Genomic DNA, 19,720 nt, shown 5'->3' with positions numbered 1-19,720 from the left:
CAATGCTATAAACTTATTTATTGTATTTCTATTTTTATAAATCTTGCCCTTTTTAGAAGACTCTTGTCACTTTTCAAAACATTTAAGATTAAAACATAACAATCTTTTAAAAATTTATTGATGTTAGCAAATTTTAATGTTATAAAAAAAGACTATTATATTTAAATAAGTTTATAAAAAACTTACTACAGTGACACTTAGAAATAAAACGTGAAAGATTTTATAAAATTGTTTTAAAAAAAATATAATGTGAAATACAAAGATTAAAAAGAATACCTAAAAGATTACAAGATATTCATAAACATATAATGTTTTGAATTAAATTATTTTTTTTTAAAGAGGCGAGATTTTGGTAAAAATCTCGTTGAGATGGTAGGTCAATTTTTTTATAGTAATTTTAGTTATTTGGCAACATGTGATCGTCAAATGACTATTTTGATAATTTCCCCCTCTATTAAAACACAACATTATTTGTCAAATATTTATTAACATATAGGCTCTTTTTTAAAAGGTAGGTATGGATATAAAAAACTGTTGTACTTTTTGTCTGCGATAGTTAACAAAAATAAGTTGTAATAATTTATGGTAGCATGAATTGGGTGCATCCATAAACTAGCATACCCCACCACTTTAAACATTCTCATTATATGAACATGCAAGAAGACTCCATCACTTTAAACATTTATAAGACTACCCCACCACCTCAATCTCCTCCTGTGAATCCGGTTAAACAAACATCCATCTTATAAATCTACCACTTTGTTTGTGACCTTAAACCTTGCCAGCCAAACTCAGATTTAGTGCCATGGCCTCCATTGCAAGCACACTCTTCTTTTTCCTCATACTCTCTTCACTCACCCTCCAACCTCATGCTAGAGAGAGCAAGTTTTTCACCAAAGTCATTCATTACCTTTCAAATTCACCCATAACCTCCTCATCATTGGTACCAGCACCAGCACTAGCACCGTCATCATTGGGACCAGCACCAATGCTGGTACCAGGGCTGGAGCCGGAGGCTGGGCCAGTGTTTTTGGCTCCAGCACCGGCTCCAGATACGGAGCCATTTTTCTTGGCTCCGTCTCCAGCACCAGCGGAAGAGGCGTATGGTTATGGTCTTTATGGTAAAGGGTCGAGTGAGTATTCCTTAGAGGAATACCGCACGACTTCCTTGGAGGGTTCTGAGAATGAAACCCCCGAGGGCGAGGATGAGGAGAAAGAAACTAATGATGTTGATGAGTTCATTTCACCAAAGCAGACACCCTTTGAGAAGCTATTAAGCAGCCAGAGTTACTCTACTAACGAAAATGGCTATTCGAACAATGAGAATGGCTACTCAAGCTATAACCAAAATGGTTACACCAATGGGAATGGCTACAACCAAAATGGTTTCAACAACAAGAATGGCTACAACAACAATGAGAATGGCTACAACAATAACGAGAACGGTTACAGCAATGAGAATGGCTACAACAATAATGAGAATGGTTACAACAACAATGAGAATGTCTACAACAACGAGAATGGCTACAGCAATAATGAGAATGTCTACAACAACAATGAGAATGGCTACAACAGTAATGAGAATGGTTACAACCAGAAGCTGTATAGCAACAACTATAAAGACAACGGCAATGAATACTCAAGCTCTATGAATGAGAACAATGGTTACAAGACCAATAGCTTCGTTGAAAACAACAACAATAATTACAAGGCCTTCACAAACGAGAATAGCGGCTATGGATACACACCCTCTAAAGAAAATAACAATGGCTACATGGCGGAGAAACAAGGAATGAGTGACACAAGGTTTTTGGAGAATGGTAAGTACTCTTATGGTACAAACAACAATGCGAATTATAACCGGGAAAGTAGTTATGAGGAACAAGTGAGTGACAATGGTGAAGGGTATTATAGGAATAATGAAGAACCAAAATATGAGTTTGACACAATGGAAGAGTATGACAAGCAAGAGGGGTATTTGCCATGAGAATCAAGAGATGCAAAATTGTTTTATAAGTTAAGTAACTATAATTACAAAGCATAATATTGGAAGGTTTAAAAAAGAAGTGGAAGTCATTTTTTTTTTCTTTTGTTTGTGACTCCGTCTTTTTTACTTTGGTTTGTCTTTGATGTTTTGGAGGGTGGTAGGGTTTGGATAATATGTACTTTGGAAGATAATTATGTTTTAAGTTTCTTTTCGTACTAAATTAAGTGATTACCAAAGATTTTTCCTTACGTTTAATATAACAATTCTAATACACTATATAAACAACACTACCACAAAATGGTCAAAACCGTCACAAATGAACAATTACCAACACAAATAGCATGGTCTAGAATCCGCTTTGCAATTAATTTTAGTACCAAAAATCAATAACAGTGGAAAAAAACCCTATTTTTGCGACGATTATTGTGCGAACTATTTGGTTTTATGATGAATTACAAACCACATATATGTTTTTGGAGAACATTAGTGGTCTTGAACTTAAAAGCACCGTATATGTTGTTCTGTTAACCAAAGTACGATATGTTCAGCAATAAGATCCTCACTTTCTTTTCTTATCCTCTCCAAAAAAGTGAAACAAGAGATCATGTTTTCACTCAACAAATAACCTTTAGGGTATTAACAATGTACATACCGGGTCTTTACCCAAACCGGTTTCTGTTTGGGTCAACAGAAGTCAAAATCACTATTAGCTTAAACCAATTCCGGTTTCTAACCTCTCTGCAAGTGGAAAAGGAACGGTTTCGTTAACCGGTTTGGTTCGGCGTTCGATTTGGTTTGAATCGGTTTTTTACTGGTTTTTGCCAAACAGTTTCCAATACCTGGATTTCTTTTTTACACAGGTAAATATGGTTACACATTATTTCATGCTCTTTTAGTCTTTACTCATTTCTTTCCTACACCCAAAACAGTTAACATTGGCGAACTTGGTCTCGTATTCCATTGGTTCTCATATAAATCGTTCCCTACACTACACATATATATTAACTACTTTAATAAAAAACCTAGGTCAAAATCCATATTCAGGTGACCCAAATAACTGCCCAACTCTTATGAATGAACATGAAGTAGTCTTTCAACTTGTTTGGTCACAAATTCGGGTCTTGTGTGAATAAATGATCTACCAAAACCCAAGTAACCCAGGCATAAGTAAAAGTTGGTCAGAGGTGGATTCTCCTTTTGAAGGTTTCAAGTTTATTGATTGTGCTAGTTTGTATGTGTAATAAAGCTTGTATAGCGCCTAGCTATGCTTTGGGCACCTGAAACATATGCCTAATTGTCTAAATAACCAACCTTAACAAGTGTAGAAGTCCACATTAGGATTAAGAAAAAAATCACATAACTCAGTTCACATGGTTCCATAGTCACATCATTTTATTTAACAAACAAAAGCATGGTGTCTCAGATACATAGGTTGTGTTGTTCCAAAAGCACAATCATTGAATAAAACACACGGCAGTTTTATGGTCTCTTTTGATCATCGCAACACCTGAAATTGAACAAAAATGGTACCAAATACGCAGTTACTTGTAGACCAAAGTAATGCTTCATAGATCAAATTACCAAAAACATCAATGCAACGAGAGAAAATGACTAAAACATGTGTCAAAATTTATGCCTTAAATTTAGGCTGGCGTTTGAGGCTTAAGTACTATTTCTTAAATTAAATAGCAGGAATCATTTCAACTTTTGACTAGATTTACATAAGAAAAAGTTTCAAATAGACCTGGAAAACTAGACGGGTTTGGGTCACGAGTAAGAACGGGTTCAAGTCAGTAATGGTTATAAGGAAACTGAAATTGGGTCAAAACAGATTCTGGCCAAAAGATAGAGTCTTGTTGAAATGAGTCGGTTTAGAAAAACATACCAAAATTGGTTCACCCACTATTTTTTCATATGAGGGCTAATGGGTAATTATGATTCTTGCCTATTGTTTCAAACATCAACAGCATGAAGTAAAAAACAAAAATTAATTTGGCTGCTTGAAGGCATATCGCATTTCAAAAACTTTTGACCAACAAAGCTATTACTTCACATTTAAACCACTGAAATTAATTTAACAAACACATATATATCATAAGCAGCAGAAGATAATTATTACCTAATGTTCATCTCCATGTCCATGTCCATGTCCTTCCCAAGGATGCCGCCATCCCTAAACGTGAAAAAAGGAATTTACTTCACTAATATTTCAAGCTACTTCTATCATGTTGCATCAATTTGAAATTTGAAAGGCAAGAACATGAGATGAAGAATATGTTCTAATCAGATTAAGAGACCACCCATTAAAGAGTGACAGGTGACCAGTAATCTACTACGTGACCACTCTTCCTGTCTAATATAGGGTCAGAATAGTCATTTTTAATGTGAAAAAAGAAATCAACCACTTAGCTCTTTCCATTTTAGTTATTTAAGTATATGCACGTGCAGTTTCTAGAAACAAAATGAAGTGATCGATTAATGCTCACCAAAACCACAGGGCCATCTTGCTTAGCCCGATAGAGAATCCAAAACCTGAAACAAATTGCATGTAATAAGATTTTATTAAAAGTGAATGCGCATCATGCAATATACAGTATGTCAAAACATAACATAAAACTACAACTTTTGATCATCAGTTCATTGAACCTAATCCTTATAAGATGTACACATCGTACATTCTGCGGCTTCATCTTTTCTATATGATCAACCCTTCGGAGTTCAAAAGTTTTTGTTGTTTACTAAAACCTTTTGCAAAATACGCATATGTCATCATGTATAGAAGTTTTGTTTATTTATTTATTTATTTTTATTAATTAGATTCATCATATGCGTAGTGCTTACATACGATTCTATTTGTAGATATAAGGCGTTCACCATCGAAAATGATGATTTATAGTACTTGCTTTTTTCAATTTTGTGTTTAGAATACCGAGTCTCTTGATATTAATGTAGGTTGTTAAAATACAAAAGCCCTTTTTGCAATCTTGTTGCTTTTATGATGTGTTGTAACCCATAGAGATCTCTAGATCAACTTCTTTGTTGCTTTAGATTTTTGTGATCCATTTAGTAATTATTTACTTTATGATATCGTGTGTTTCTGGTAAAATATTGTGCACCTATTCACCTATAATAACCCAAGATATCATATAGTAAATACCTACCCTAAAGAGAGACAACAATCAAACACAAGATAGAGGTTTGTGTAGTCTAAACTCTAGGCGTATAACAAATCAAAAAAAGAACAAGCTGCATAAAGAGCATGCATTTAAAACCCACACGGATATCAACAGATCCACTACCTTAAACAAAGAATTCAGAGACAAGCATTATAAATCAGAATTGTAAAAGATAAATGAATACAATACAATTACAAACATAAACGTTATGTAACCATTACACATGATAAACACGATTGATAAAAGAAAACTCATACAGATGACAGCATATGCAATGCTTAAAAAATAAAGTTTCAACAAACAATAGAAGATCAGACGTATATTTTATACTATCATAATAAACATTAAACATGACCGAGCAATTCAAGACAATAGCAGCATTGCAAAAATGATAACACCACTTAAAAATTTTAATGGTTAACTTCAAGGCTGCAGAATTAAACTCAGATTGGATAAGAAAACAGTTGACAACAATGGTCAATCGTTTGATAAGAAAACGTTTGTTTGTTTTAATAAGAAAACATTAAGAAAAGTGTATGTTTTAGTGTGTGTTGGTCCATAAATTACATTTAACAATTCAAAGGGTGCTAGATCAGAAATCTTTTTCCAGAAAAAAGAAAAGAAACTTAAAGACCATGTCAAACTCATAAGTCATAACCAAATGTACAGTGATTAATGTCAATGTAGTACCTACCGATTCAATTTCACCTAATCGGCCCCTATAAACGGTAAGATCGAAAGAAAATATATACTGGTAAAAATCTTTGAAAGTATATGAAAATTTACATATAAAATTCCAATCCAATTAATCCCTATTCCATAACACTGTTAAGATCTTTAGATCCTCCTATGAATAGAGTTTAAAAAATGGAAATTACGATGCATTTAACCGAAAAACATGAAATTATTAAGAGTAGACATAATACAAGAATCAACAGCAGCTATACATACATATAGAGGAAGGAAGGAAGGAAGGAAACAATTGCATCGAAGAACGATAGGGTAAATTATTATTATTATTATTATTATTATTATTATTAGTTACCACATCATGCCCTTTCGTGCCAACGCTTAGGCTGATGCAAATGAACGCCTTTGTATGTTCCATTTCCATACCCTCCACCTGCCATAGGAGCCCTAGGTTAGGTTTTTTTGATTTGTGGAAAGTTTGAGAAACGAGTCTTCTTAAACCAAACCACATACACACATTGTTTGTTAAACTAAAATTATATAACTCGACAAACTTTATTGTTTTTATATTTTCTTAACAATTAAATAATTTAAAATTAAATTAATCAATAATCCACAATTAATTAACATACTAAAATTATTTAAATCATTTATAAATAATCTTTTAGCTAAAACCGACGATTTCAATATTCAAATTAAAATTTCAAACTTAAACCGAAACTGACACAATTAATATTCAATTTTAATAATCAAATTTAGACCAAAGCTGACAATATAATTAATTCATATCATTACAATATGTATAAACTCTAAATCTAGATCATCTATAAATAAAAACCGTGTAATAACTATTGTCAAAACCTCACGCATTAGACGTCCAATTTTTAAAATTTCAAATTTCCACTACTTATTTTGTGACATCTGCCCTATCCGACCCGACCCAGGTACCCGTTTCTCCGATCCGATCTCTTTCTTTTATGATTTAATATTTATTTATACTTATACTTTATTTTTAATAATAATAATATATTTTCCTTCCCGCCTCTTCCTCTCTTTTCCTTCCCGCCGTCCCGTCCCTCTTCTTCTCTCCGCCTTCTTTTCCCTCTTGTTGCCGTCCCGCCTCTTTCTCTCTCTTGTCGTCGTTCCGCCCTTACGCCTTGAACCTCCTTTTTCTCTTAACTCTTTGCTTGTCCTTTGTTCCTTCCCGCCTAAGGTTGTCTGCGCAGCTCCACGCGCCAGACTACTTACAAGGAAGCCTGCGCGAAGACCAGTTGTTCCTGCGATACGCGAGGCGAACTGTTCTCGCAGCGCGCTAAGAACAGAAGTTCTTCCCGCGACGCGCTAAGAATTGTAGTTCTTCTCGCAGCGCGCTAAGAATGGTAGTTCTTCCCGCGACGCGCTAAGGATTTTAGTTCTTCCCGCGGCGCGCTGTGGGCTGTTCTCTGTCTGCCTTCGCCCTCGCGCGTGCGCTCGACGCCTTCTCGCGCTAAACCCCCCCCCTTTGAGTCTCTTCTTCTGTTTAATCTAGCCGTTTGCCTTTGTGATGTCTTATCTTCTGTGTTGTTGACCTGACCTATCTTATGTCTGAAAAGTTACTTTCGGCGCAGCATGCGCACCAACCCCATTGGTTGACAGAAAAAGTGACTGACATTATCTTTTGAGATCTGCTTTTCCATGCTTGACCAGTACCTTTATCTGAATCGCCCATGCTTTTACTGTTACCTGTCAGCTTTTCCCTTGTCCCCTGCAGCTGCCATATCTTTTGATATCTTTTGCTTTTGGAATCTTTTGCTTTTTGGAGATCTTTTCCCCTTTTCTAGGGATTGTGTTCCCTAGGGTTTCTCTATAAATAATAATCCTATTTTCTTTCTAACACATCACACACAAACACTTAATTTAACCTCCTCCTTGCTCTCTCTGCCGCCTCCCTCTCTGCCTCCGTCTTCCTTCCTGTTCTGCCCTGCTTTTCCGGTAATATATATATAATATATAATAATTTGTTTAAGTTACTTATTAATTATGCTAACCTAGACCTAAAACCAATCATTTAAAACAATAATCTTATTTATAGGTTAACTTGTGCTTGTTTAAAGTTGGTTCTTGCTTTATCTTACACCGCATCGTTTATCAAGTGAGTAATCTCGTACCTAATCCCTTTTTATTTTTAATGTTTTGGGATGTTCATGTGTTCATACAAACTTAGAGTCTTAAACTTATTTATGAACTTTAGTCGCGCAGTATCCCATGTGTTGAGGACGTTTACTTGGCTGTTTATTTGTATGTGTGTATCATTAACCGCTTTGTTCGGCCTATTCCGAAGTTTTCATGGATCCATTGGATGAACACGGGAGACCTATCGTTTACGGTTTTCTTTGTTTACACTTGCACAGATGTTTTCTTGTTTTTGTGCTCATTTGGGAGCACGGATTGAACTATGAACTATGATCTATTTAGGCTTGATCACAATCTGATTACACCCTTGTTAAACACCAGACATACACGTGTTGCGCGCAGATTTGTTGTTATCTATGTATTGTATTAAACTTGATTTCTCACCAACACGCAAGTGTTTGACGTTTTATTTTAACACATGTTCAGGTTTGCTGTAGCTACATTTGGAGCTTGTGGACACGTAGGACGTTTTTACTTTTGACCTAGATTAAAATGTAACAAGACAAGTTATTATTGTTCGAATATTTTGTTTTATAATATATTGGTTTATGTTGATTTATGTTATCTTGTGTTTACGTTGCGCTGTGCGCGAATGAATATATTTATTAAATATTGACACCCAATAGTGTCACGAGTAATGAAACAATATGTGGCGCCCCGATGTATAATCCGCCTTTGGTCGGGGTGTTACAGATTGGTATCAGAGCTCGTTGACTTTAGGATAGGTGGTTAGACGTAACGGCCTAGAATACCTAAGAGTCCCTTCTCGCGCATGAGAGAAATCTCATGTTTGCGCGCTTATTGTTAATTACTCGTTATTTATAAATATGCTTGCGCAGACGCAGTATATGATTTTATGATTTATTTCACGATATTTCGATTTTTGCTGAATTTCGATTTTTATTGATTTTACTTACATATTCGTTTGTTGGGATTGAAAATCCGAAAAGTCATGGTGATACATGAATAGTTGATTTTCAATTTCCATTTACGATTATGTTCTGAGGTTGGAGACTTGAAAAGTCATGGTGATACATGAATTGTCAACCTCCAATACTCACTTTCTTGTATATTTTATATTGAGGATTGAAAAGTCATGGTGATACATGAATCGTCAATCTCCAATACTCGTTTACTCGTCATTTTAAATTGAGAATTCGGAAAGTCATGGTGATACATGAATTGTCGATTCTTGATTCGAATTTGTTACCTTTATTAAGTCTGCATTTAGGGTCATTTATTTTACTTTAACTTTTGACAGTAACTGACTCCGCGAAACCAAGCTTTATAAGATTAAACTTTGCGCTAAAACCAAGATATTAACAAAAATTAAAACTTTTATAGAATGCCTCCACTATCTCGCCGATTTCAGAGAAGAGAAGCCTCGCGCATGCGTAGACAGCAACGTTCCCAGGAGATGGCCGCCGCGATAGCCCAAGCCTTGAGCCAAAACAATACCTCCAGTTATAACATTAAGTCCTTTAATGCTGGTAACCCTCCGAAATTCACAGGGCTTGAAGGAGCCACCGTGATGCTCCAATGGCTCGAGAAGATTGAAAACACTTTCCTCCACACCCAATGCCCCTCAGACAGACGAACCCTATATGCTTCCAGTGTCCTGGAATCTAGAGCGCTTACATGGTGGAATGGAGTAGCTCATGCGCGTGGCGCAGAAGCTGCTTCTAGCATGACATGGGAGGAATTCAAAGAAATTCTGACGCGAGAATTCTGCCCTCCCAACGAAGTTAAGCGCCTGGAGGAGGAATTTTGGAATCTTAAGCAATACAGCGGTGAAGCGCGCGAGTACGCGACGCGCTTCCATGAACTAAGCCTGCTTGTCCCTCACCTTGTTACCCCTTCCCGCCGAGCCATCGAGAAATTCCTTGGGGGTCTCCCCATGGAAATTCAAGATTCTGTATGGGCCAGAAACCCAGCAACCCTCTCTGACGCCATTGAGTTGGCCGCTGTGCTCAGCGACAACCATGTCAGAGCAGGAACCCTGTTCCTGCGGGGAGCTGAGAAGACCAAACCCACCAAGACTGCCCCTGAACCAACAGAAACCAAACCAGAACCCTCAACCCGTAACAACCTCAAGCGCAGGCGCAAAGCCTATGCGCTTACCAACCCGCCCATTGTCCAGCAACCCACCTACCAACCCCCAGTTTACGCGCCTAACCCACTGTCGACCTACCCAACACCTCCTGTAGTCCACAACTATGCCTTAACCAATCCAGCACTCCCTGCCCCGCCAACTAAGAAACCTTACACAGGAACCCAACCCTTTTGCCCAACCTGTAGACTTCACCACCCACCTCAAGTCCCATGTCGACAATGTAACCGATGTGGCCGCGTTGGTCACTCAGCCGAGTACTGTAGAGTCCCTTCCGCCAATCCAATTGCGCCAACACCACCAGTCTACCCGCAGAACCCACAACCAACCTACCAAAACCCACGACCCAGATCGTGCTTTAACTGCGGTGATCCCAGTCATTTCCGGAACGCGTGCCCGAGACTACAAGTGCAAATCACGCAAGCGAATCCGGTGAACCAGATTTCGAACCAAGTGACACGCGGTCGAGCTTTTAACATAACCGCGCACCAAGCGCAAGCGAATAATGACGTAGTTAATGGTACATTTTTGCTTAACGGATTTTATGCTTCTGTACTTTTTGGTACTGGCGCCGATCGAAGTTTTATTTCTCGCGCGTTTGAGCAGAAGCTTGCGCGACCGCGCAACGACTTAAAAGAAAATTTTTCAGTTGAATTGGCTAATGGTGAAACTGTTTTAATTAACTCCGTGATTAAGGATTGCACGCTTAACCTTAACGAAAACGATTTTCTGATCGACCTCATCCCCATGCCTCTTGGAAGTTTCGATGTTATCATTGGTATGGACTGGCTCTCGAATAATCGCGCCGAAGTTATTTGCGCCAAGAAGTTGATTCGCATTCCTCGAGAAAATGGTGATCTTCACATCTACGGCGAGAAACCCTCCAGTGGTCTTAAGCTTATGTCTTGCGCCGAAGCCCAAAGACTCATGCGGAAGAAGTGTATTGCATTTTTAGCCCATGTGGTTAAACCCGATGAAGGAAAGAAGAGGCTTCGCGATATCCCTGTTGTGCGTGATTTCCCTGAAGTTTTTCCTGATGATCTTCCTGGTATCCCTCCCGCTCGTGAAGTCGAGTTCCGTATTGATCTTGTCCCTGGTGCTTCCCCCGTAGCCAAATCTCCTTACCGTCTTGCGCCCGCTGAAATGCAAGAATTGGCAAGTCAACTTCAAGAGTTGACCGCTAAAGGATTCATTCGCCCTAGCTCTTCGCCCTGGGGTGCTCCGGTGTTGTTCGTTAAAAAGAAAGATGGTACGTTTCGCATGTGTATCGATTACCGCGAGTTGAATAAACTCACCATTAAGAACCGGTATCCCTTACCGCGTATTGACGACCTCTTTGATCAACTCCAAGGTGCCTCTTGTTTCTCCAAGATCGATCTCCGCTCTGGCTATCACCAGTTGCGCATCCGCGATGAAGATGTACCGAAGACTGCTTTTCGAACTCGTTATGGCCATTTTGAATTCTTGGTCATGTCCTTCGGTTTAACCAACGCACCCGCCGTTTTCATGGATTTAATGAATCGGGTGTGTAGGCCTTTCTTGGATAAATTCGTGATTGTGTTTATCGATGACGTTCTGATTTATTCTAAGACCAAGGCCGAGCATGAGCAACATCTTCGGTTGGTATTGCAAAAGCTTAGAGCCGAGCAGCTCTTTGCCAAGCTCTCCAAGTGTGAATTTTGGTCGGATGAAGTACAGTTTCTTGGCCATGTTGTAAACAAGATGGGGATTCATGTCGACCCATCCAAAATTGAAGCAATCAAGAACTGGATTACGCCATCCACTCCTACCGAGATCCGTTCCTTTCTGGGCTTAGCTGGTTACTACCGGCGATTCATTTCGAACTTCTCAAAGATCGCATTGCCTTTAACAGCTCTAACGCACAAAGGTAAACCGTATATTTGGGGCTCGAAGCAAGAAGAAGCCTTTCTGACGCTCAAGCGTTTGTTGTGTGAAGCTCCTGTTCTTGCGCTACCTGAGGGTAATGAAGATTTTGTCGTGTATTGCGATGCATCCAACCAAGGTCTCGGTTGTGTTCTTATGCAACGAGGCAAGGTTATCGCTTACGCATCAAGGCAACTCAAGGTTCATGAAAAGAATTATACAACTCACGACCTCGAACTAGGCGCAGTTGTTTTTGCCTTGAAGATCTGGAGACACTACCTTTATGGTACTAGGTGTATCCTCTACACTGACCATAAAAGCCTTCAGCATATCTTTGATCAAAAGGAACTCAACATGAGGCAACGCCGATGGAACGAACTCATCAGCGATTACGATTGTGAGATCCGGTATCATCCTGGTAAGGCTAATGTGGTAGCTGATGCGCTCAGCCGTAAACCCAGCCAGCTTAACTGTATTTTGCCGCGCACGCAGCTTCACTTTGCGCCGATTCAGAGCAATCTTGAATCACGCATTCGTGACGCGCAGCGCGCATCCATCAGTAATGGTAACCTTCGCGCCGAGTTAGCGTGTGGCGCGGAAGCGCATTTTGTTCCTAATCTGAGTGGAATTCTCTGCTATCTCAATCGCATCTGGATTCCCTTTGATGAGAATCTTCGCGCTGATATCCTGAGTGAAGCGCATAAATCTCGGTATTCTATTCATCCCGGCGCTGATAAGATGTACAAGGATTTGCGCATTACTTATTGGTGGCCCGTTATGAAAAAGGATATTGCTGTGTTCGTAGCTAAATGCCTGACTTGTTCTAAGGTAAAAGCTGAACATCAACGCCCATCTGGTTTGCTCGAACAACCAGAAATTCCTACGTGGAAATGGGAATGTATAGCGATGGACTTTATTACCAAGTTACCTTTGACAGCAAGCAAACATGATAGCATTTGGGTAGTAGTGGATCGATTGACTAAGTCTGCTCACTTTCTGCCCATTCGTGAAAACTACCGTGTTGAGCAACTCGCGCAGCTTTATGTCAAGGAAATTGTCTGCCGCCATGGTACTCCTTTGAGCATCATATCCGATCGCGATGGCCGTTTTATATCTCGCTTTTGGAAATCTCTCCAATCTGCGCTAGGAACTCGCTTGGACATGAGTACTGCATATCATCCTCAGACTGACGGACAGTCTGAGCGAACTATTCAAACTCTTGAGGATATGCTCCGATCTTGTGTTCTTGATTTTGGAGGTAATTGGGATTCGCACCTGCCTTTGATCGAGTTCTCTTATAATAACAGCTATCATTCCAGTATCGGTATGGCCCCATTTGAAGCACTTTACGGTCGTAAGTGCCGCTCCCCGATTTGTTGGAGCGAAGTGGGTGAAGCTCAAATCACAGGACCCGAACTTGTTCAAGAGACAACCGATAAAATCGCCAAGATCCGTGATCATCTGCTGACTGCCAGAAGCCGACAGAAGAGTTACGCAGATCGCAGGCGAAAGCCTCTCGAATTTCAAGTTGGTGATCCTGTTCTCCTCAAAGTGTCGCCCTGGAAAGGTGTTGTCCGCTTTGGGAAGAAAGGTAAGCTTGCTCCTCGATATGTTGGACCATTTAAGATTCTCGCGCGTGTGGGAAAAGTTGCCTACAGACTTGACCTGCCGCCCGCGCTCAGCAATGTACATCCAACGTTCCATGTATCCAATCTCAAGAAGTGTTTAGCAGACGAGAACCTTCACATCCCACTTGATGAAGTTCAAGTTGACGAATCCATGCATTTCGTTGAGAAGCCTGTTGAGATTATGGATCGCGAGGTAAAGCAAACCAAGCGCAGTCGCATCCCTATTGTGAAAGTTCGCTGGGAGTCCAAGCGCGGAGCCGAGTTTACATGGGAAAGGGAAGATCAAATGAAGATCAAGTACCCGCACCTGTTCTCTGCGCAACCTACTTCGAGATAAATTTCGGGACGAAATTTCTTAAAGTAGGGGAGACTGTGACATCTGCCCTATCCGACCCGACCCAGGTACCCGTTTCTCCGATCCGATCTCTTTCTTTTATGATTTAATATTTATTTATACTTATACTTTATTTTTAATAATAATAATATATTTTCCTTCCCGCCTCTTCCTCTCTTTTCCTTCCCGCCGTCCCGTCCCTCTTCTTCTCTCCGCCTTCTTTTCCCTCTTGTTGCCGTCCCGCCTCTTTCTCTCTCTTGTCGTCGTTCCGCCCTTACGCCTTGAACCTCCTTTTTCTCTTAACTCTTTGCTTGTCCTTTGTTCCTTCCCGCCTAAGGTTGTCTGCGCAGCTCCACGCGCCAGACTACTTACAAGGAAGCCTGCGCGAAGACCAGTTGTTCCTGCGATACGCGAGGCGAACTGTTCTCGCAGCGCGCTAAGAATTGTAGTTCTTCCCGCAGCGCGCTAAGAACGGAAGTTCTTCCCGCGACGCGCTAAGAATTGTAGTTCTTCTCGCAGCGCGCTAAGAATGGTAGTTCTTCCCGCGACGCGCTAAGGATTTTAGTTCTTCCCGCGGCGCGCTGTGGGCTGTTCTCTGTCTGCCTTCGCCCTCGCGCGTGCGCTCGACGCCTTCTCGCGCTAAACCCCCCCCTTTGAGTCTCTTCTTCTGTTTAATCTAGCCGTTTGCCTTTGTGATGTCTTATCTTCTGTGTTGTTGACCTGACCTATCTTATGTCTGAAAAGTTACTTTCGGCGCAGCATGCGCACCAACCCCATTGGTTGACAGAAAAAGTGACTGACATTATCTTTTGAGATCTGCTTTTCCATGCTTGACCAGTACCTTTATCTGAATCGCCCATGCTTTTACTGTTACCTGTCAGCTTTTCCCTTGTCCCCTGCAGCTGCCATATCTTTTGATATCTTTTGCTTTTGGAATCTTTTGCTTTTTGGAGATCTTTTCCCCTTTTCTAGGGATTGTGTTCCCTAGGGTTTCTCTATAAATAATAATCCTATTTTCTTTCTAACACATCACACACAAACACTTAATTTAACCTCCTCCTTGCTCTCTCTGCCGCCTCCCTCTCTGCCTCCGTCTTCCTTCCTGTTCTGCCCTGCTTTTCCGGTAATATATATATAATATATAATAATTTGTTTAAGTTACTTATTAATTATGCTAACCTAGACCTAAAACCAATCATTTAAAACAATAATCTTATTTATAGGTTAACTTGTGCTTGTTTAAAGTTGGTTCTTGCTTTATCTTACACCGCATCGTTTATCAAGTGAGTAATCTCGTACCTAATCCCTTTTTATTTTTAATGTTTTGGGATGTTCATGTGTTCATACAAACTTAGAGTCTTAAACTTATTTATGAACTTTAGTCGCGCAGTATCCCATGTGTTGAGGACGTTTACTTGGCTGTTTATTTGTATGTGTGTATCATTAACCGCTTTGTTCGGCCTATTCCGAAGTTTTCATGGATCCATTGGATGAACACGGGAGACCTATCGTTTACGGTTTTCTTTGTTTACACTTGCACAGATGTTTTCTTGTTTTTGTGCTCATTTGGGAGCACGGATTGAACTATGAACTATGATCTATTTAGGCTTGATCACAATCTGATTACACCCTTGTTAAACACCAGACATACACGTGTTGCGCGCAGATTTGTTGTTATCTATGTATTGTATTAAACTTGATTTCTCACCAACACGCAAGTGTTTGACGTTTTATTTTAACACATGTTCAGGTTTGCTGTAGCTACATTTGGAGCTTGTGGACACGTAGGACGTTTTTACTTTTGACCTAGATTAAAATGTAACAAGACAAGTTATTATTGTTCGAATATTTTGTTTTATAATATATTGGTTTATGTTGATTTATGTTATCTTGTGTTTACGTTGCGCGTGCGCGAATGAATATATTTATTAAATATTGACACCCAATAGTGTCACGAGTAATGAAACAATATGTGGCGCCCCGATGTATAATCCGCCTTTGGTCGGGGTGTTACATATTTGACATCATCTTATACTTCGAAAACCATATCAACAATCATTTCTATAAATTCGGTATTCCATATGCATTTGTTTATATAATCCTTTTCATTCTCCTGAAGCTGTTATAACTTATAACTATAACTTTCTATTCAAATTTCTATCATTTGTTATTGTTTGTAAGTGAAATTCACATTTTTAATTTAATTATGTTGTCCTTATTTGATCTTTTGGTTGTTATGTAGGCAAGTTAGCTTGAGAATTGGTGTAACATCCTACTATTGATGATAATAAATAAAAAAGATTATGTTTACTTAAATGTGTGTTAATATTTAATTAAGTTAAATAAATAATAGAGTGTGGGCTTGGTTAATGAAAGATGGAATACGAGATGGTGATGAGCCTTAGGTCCATAGGCTTAAAAGTATATAAACCCCCTTAAACCTCCCAAAAATCCTAAAATCTCTCATTCTTATCCACAAGTCTCATAACACACTCAAAAACACACAAAAACACTCCTTAATATCACGGCCGAGATCCAATATCCAATCCAAGCCTAGATTTTATTAAATCTTTAGCTGTACAAGCAAGAAACAAGTCCATAGTTATACGTGAAGCTACCCGTAGCCTAAAACGTCAAAAAGGTACGTGTTATATGTACAAAGATTGTGTTTTAAGTACAATTTTCCCTAAGACTTGGTACGAAGGCAAATCGGGTATTTTTATACCATAAAAATGTAAACTTGTTGTTAAATATGGACTTATGGAACTCATTGGCACGTACGGTTCACTTAGAAACCATAGATCTAGCTGGTTTGAAATCAATAAAGGTTTGAACTTTATTGCTAAACAAGCTAGATCTTGGTCAAGGATAGAAATGGTAAAGGTTAAAAGGTAAAAGAATGGTAAAATATAGTAACGGGTAACAAAATATGAAGTAATAAATAATGATAATGTTAATATGCAAAGTAGCGTTCGAATATAAAAGTATTCAAATGGAAGGTTTGAAATGAAAAGTATTCGAATGGAAAACATTCGAATAGAAAGAGAGAAAAGAAAGAAAGGAAAGAAAGAAGGAAAAAGGTGCAGATATCATTCGAATAGGCCATTCGATTAAAGGATTCAATTTGGCCATTCGATTAGAATTATAATCATTCGATTGATTAAGGGAAAGCCATTCGATTCGATTAAGGATTTAGTCATTCGATTTGATTATAGCCATTCGATTCGATTAAGGGTGAGCCATTCGATTCGATTAAGGCTGTATCATTCGATTTAATTAGGGCAAGTCCATTCGATTCGATTGAAGTCAGCTCAGTCCAGTTTGACCCAAATGATTATTAGGCCAGACCTGACTAAGCCCATGGGCTTGCTAAACTTAAACAAAGTTAGCATATCGCTATAGACCAGGCTAGCTAGCAACCTTAAATACACCAACTTAATTAGTTACAAGGTTACTTAACATATACATATATGCTTAGCAGTTAGCCGTGCTCAACTAAAGAAGGGGATTACTATTAACTCGGAGCATAACCGGATTCAGGTGAGTTTCTAGCCCCACTTTCTTGTTATGTTTTCGGGGCTGTGTGCATACCCAATGTGAATGTTAATACACTTACTTTACATGGTAATTTTATGCTATGATGATTGATGTGATAGTATGGTATGAATGTTATGAATGAATGTTTGTTGGTGCATGAACGATCTCCGGATATTGCACGTGTCGTCGGGGAAGGTGATGTATAGTATGTCTAGTATGAGATATGTATGTATGAAAGTACGTATGGAAATGAGTATGTACGGAAGTATGTTTATATATTTATATATAAGGAAAGGTGTGTGTCATTACAGGATGGAAGGAATGTATGGTTAAAAGGGGAACAAACCCTAATAATATATGCGAATATAGGGAACAGACCCTAATAATATTTGTGAAGGTTATAGGGCTGAATGCTCTTTAAAACGTATATGTATGAATAAAATTATGTAAGTATGAAAGAAAGAATTAAAGTACGTATGTATGTAAGGAAAGATGAATGTATGTATCTTCGGATACGTATTTATGTAAGTATGCGAATGTAATGTATGTTGCCTGATTAACTAAAACTCACTCAGCGTGGCTGACTTTTAGTATGCACGCAGGTGAATTGATAGAGACAACTGGATTGATGGAGACACATGGCAGGATGTGAAGGGACTGGCATCCAAGGAAGATTGTCATGATGTTTTAATAAGCTATGTTATGTTTTATTTTAAAAAGACAAATGAATGTTTTGTAATGAACGGTTGACTTTTAATTATTCCGCGAAAGTTTTAATTAACTCTGATATTTAGAATTGTTTTTATGAGTAAATCCAACGTCCAAGTAGGGCACCGGGAACGAGGCCTTACAATTGGATGTATGCAAAATGGTTAGGTGAATGATTCATGTTAAAGTTTTCGTATTATCAGTTCTACTTAAATATATTTCTTTTGTTCTTATTATTGGTGTACTTTGAATGAAACTTAATTATTTGAATTGTTGGTATTATTTGTAGTTGCTCTTATATGTTGCACACGTCTTGTTGCTACTTAGGTAGGTCAGATCATGAAGTTTGAGGACCATTCAGATACTAGCTCAAGCCATGGTAGGACCTCGTCACCAAATGCGTGTTCTGACTGATGTAAGATTTCTTGAAATTCATATTTATAGTTTTATTTTTATATGTTGAGAGCTCTCTCTATTCATATTTACAGTTTAAGGACCATTTAGAGACTAGCTTTAGCCATGGTAGGACTGGGACACCAAATTTCCACATGCTCTTTCCAAGATTCAATAGACATGTTGAAGGTTTTGAGATATACGAAAATATTGCTGATTTATTTCCTTATCGAAATTATTATGATAATTATTCCGATTACATCCATTGATAATTCTTACTAATTTATTTTTTAATAGTTCAGTATATCTAACATTAAATTATTTTTAATAATTTCAGTTTATGGCGGCCCAACTTGGTAGATTGGCAAATTGAATGGAAAAAAATATTTGATAGAGAGTAGGTTGATTGTGTTTGTTTTGGTCATTACGAATGTATTTTGGTTATTAATTTTCTATCATTTTTTTTATATTATGTAGCTTAAACAATTCATGTAAATTAATTCATTTTTTATGAATATCAATCTTTATTTTTTCTGTGTTAAATTTTTGAATCTTATCTTGAAAGTCTTAAAAATTAGTTATTGTACTTCCAAAAAAAAAATGGAACGTTTTTTTTATAATAATATTTACAATTATTTATTTTGGTTTTTAAAATTCAAAATTGACCACTATTGCAACAATCTTTTGTTGTTTTTAGTATTATTCAATCTCAACAAATTTTTCATCTTTTATATTTGACCAAATTTTAATTAGCATAAATGACAAAGTTAATGTATACTGGAAATTTTAAATAATTTACTTTTGATTATTCATCATCTTTAATTTTAATGATACATTCCAATCTTTTATACATTAATTTATTTATGTTTTTAAGAACCGAATTTGACCACTCTTTTTTAGTTTTAATATTCTTCGATCTCAATAAATTTTACATCTTTTATATTTGACCAATTTTTAATTAGGCATAAATGTCAAGAATTACCGATTCATCTAAATTATTCCGGCCAAATTAACAAACAAACTAATAAACTAAATAGAAAATAAAAACTTTCCATTTTTTATATTTGATCAATTTTTAATTAGACATAAATGTCAAGATTA

The 19,720-nt window shown here is 37.9% G+C and overlaps 1 protein-coding gene across 1 annotated transcript; it reads left to right on the top strand.

Moving 5' to 3' along the window:
* The first annotated feature begins 598 nt into the window (after positions 1-598).
* Positions 599-2,198, top strand: LOC143568565 (uncharacterized). The gene has a single exon (XM_077054691.1). It carries the CDS (start codon positions 806-808, stop codon positions 1,985-1,987), a length of 1,182 nt encoding a protein of 393 aa, XP_076910806.1. The 5' UTR covers positions 599-805; the 3' UTR covers positions 1,988-2,198.
* The last annotated feature ends 17,522 nt before the right edge of the window (positions 2,199-19,720 follow it).

Source organism: Bidens hawaiensis, unplaced genomic scaffold (genome assembly GCF_021521415.1).
Source record: "Bidens hawaiensis isolate Kalapana, Puna unplaced genomic scaffold, B.hawaiensis_p1.1 tig00024008_1, whole genome shotgun sequence".
Taxonomy (NCBI): domain Eukaryota; kingdom Viridiplantae; phylum Streptophyta; class Magnoliopsida; order Asterales; family Asteraceae; genus Bidens; species Bidens hawaiensis.
The sequence above is the reverse complement of the archived record's forward strand: the minus strand, read 5'-3'. Positions and strand labels throughout refer to the sequence as shown.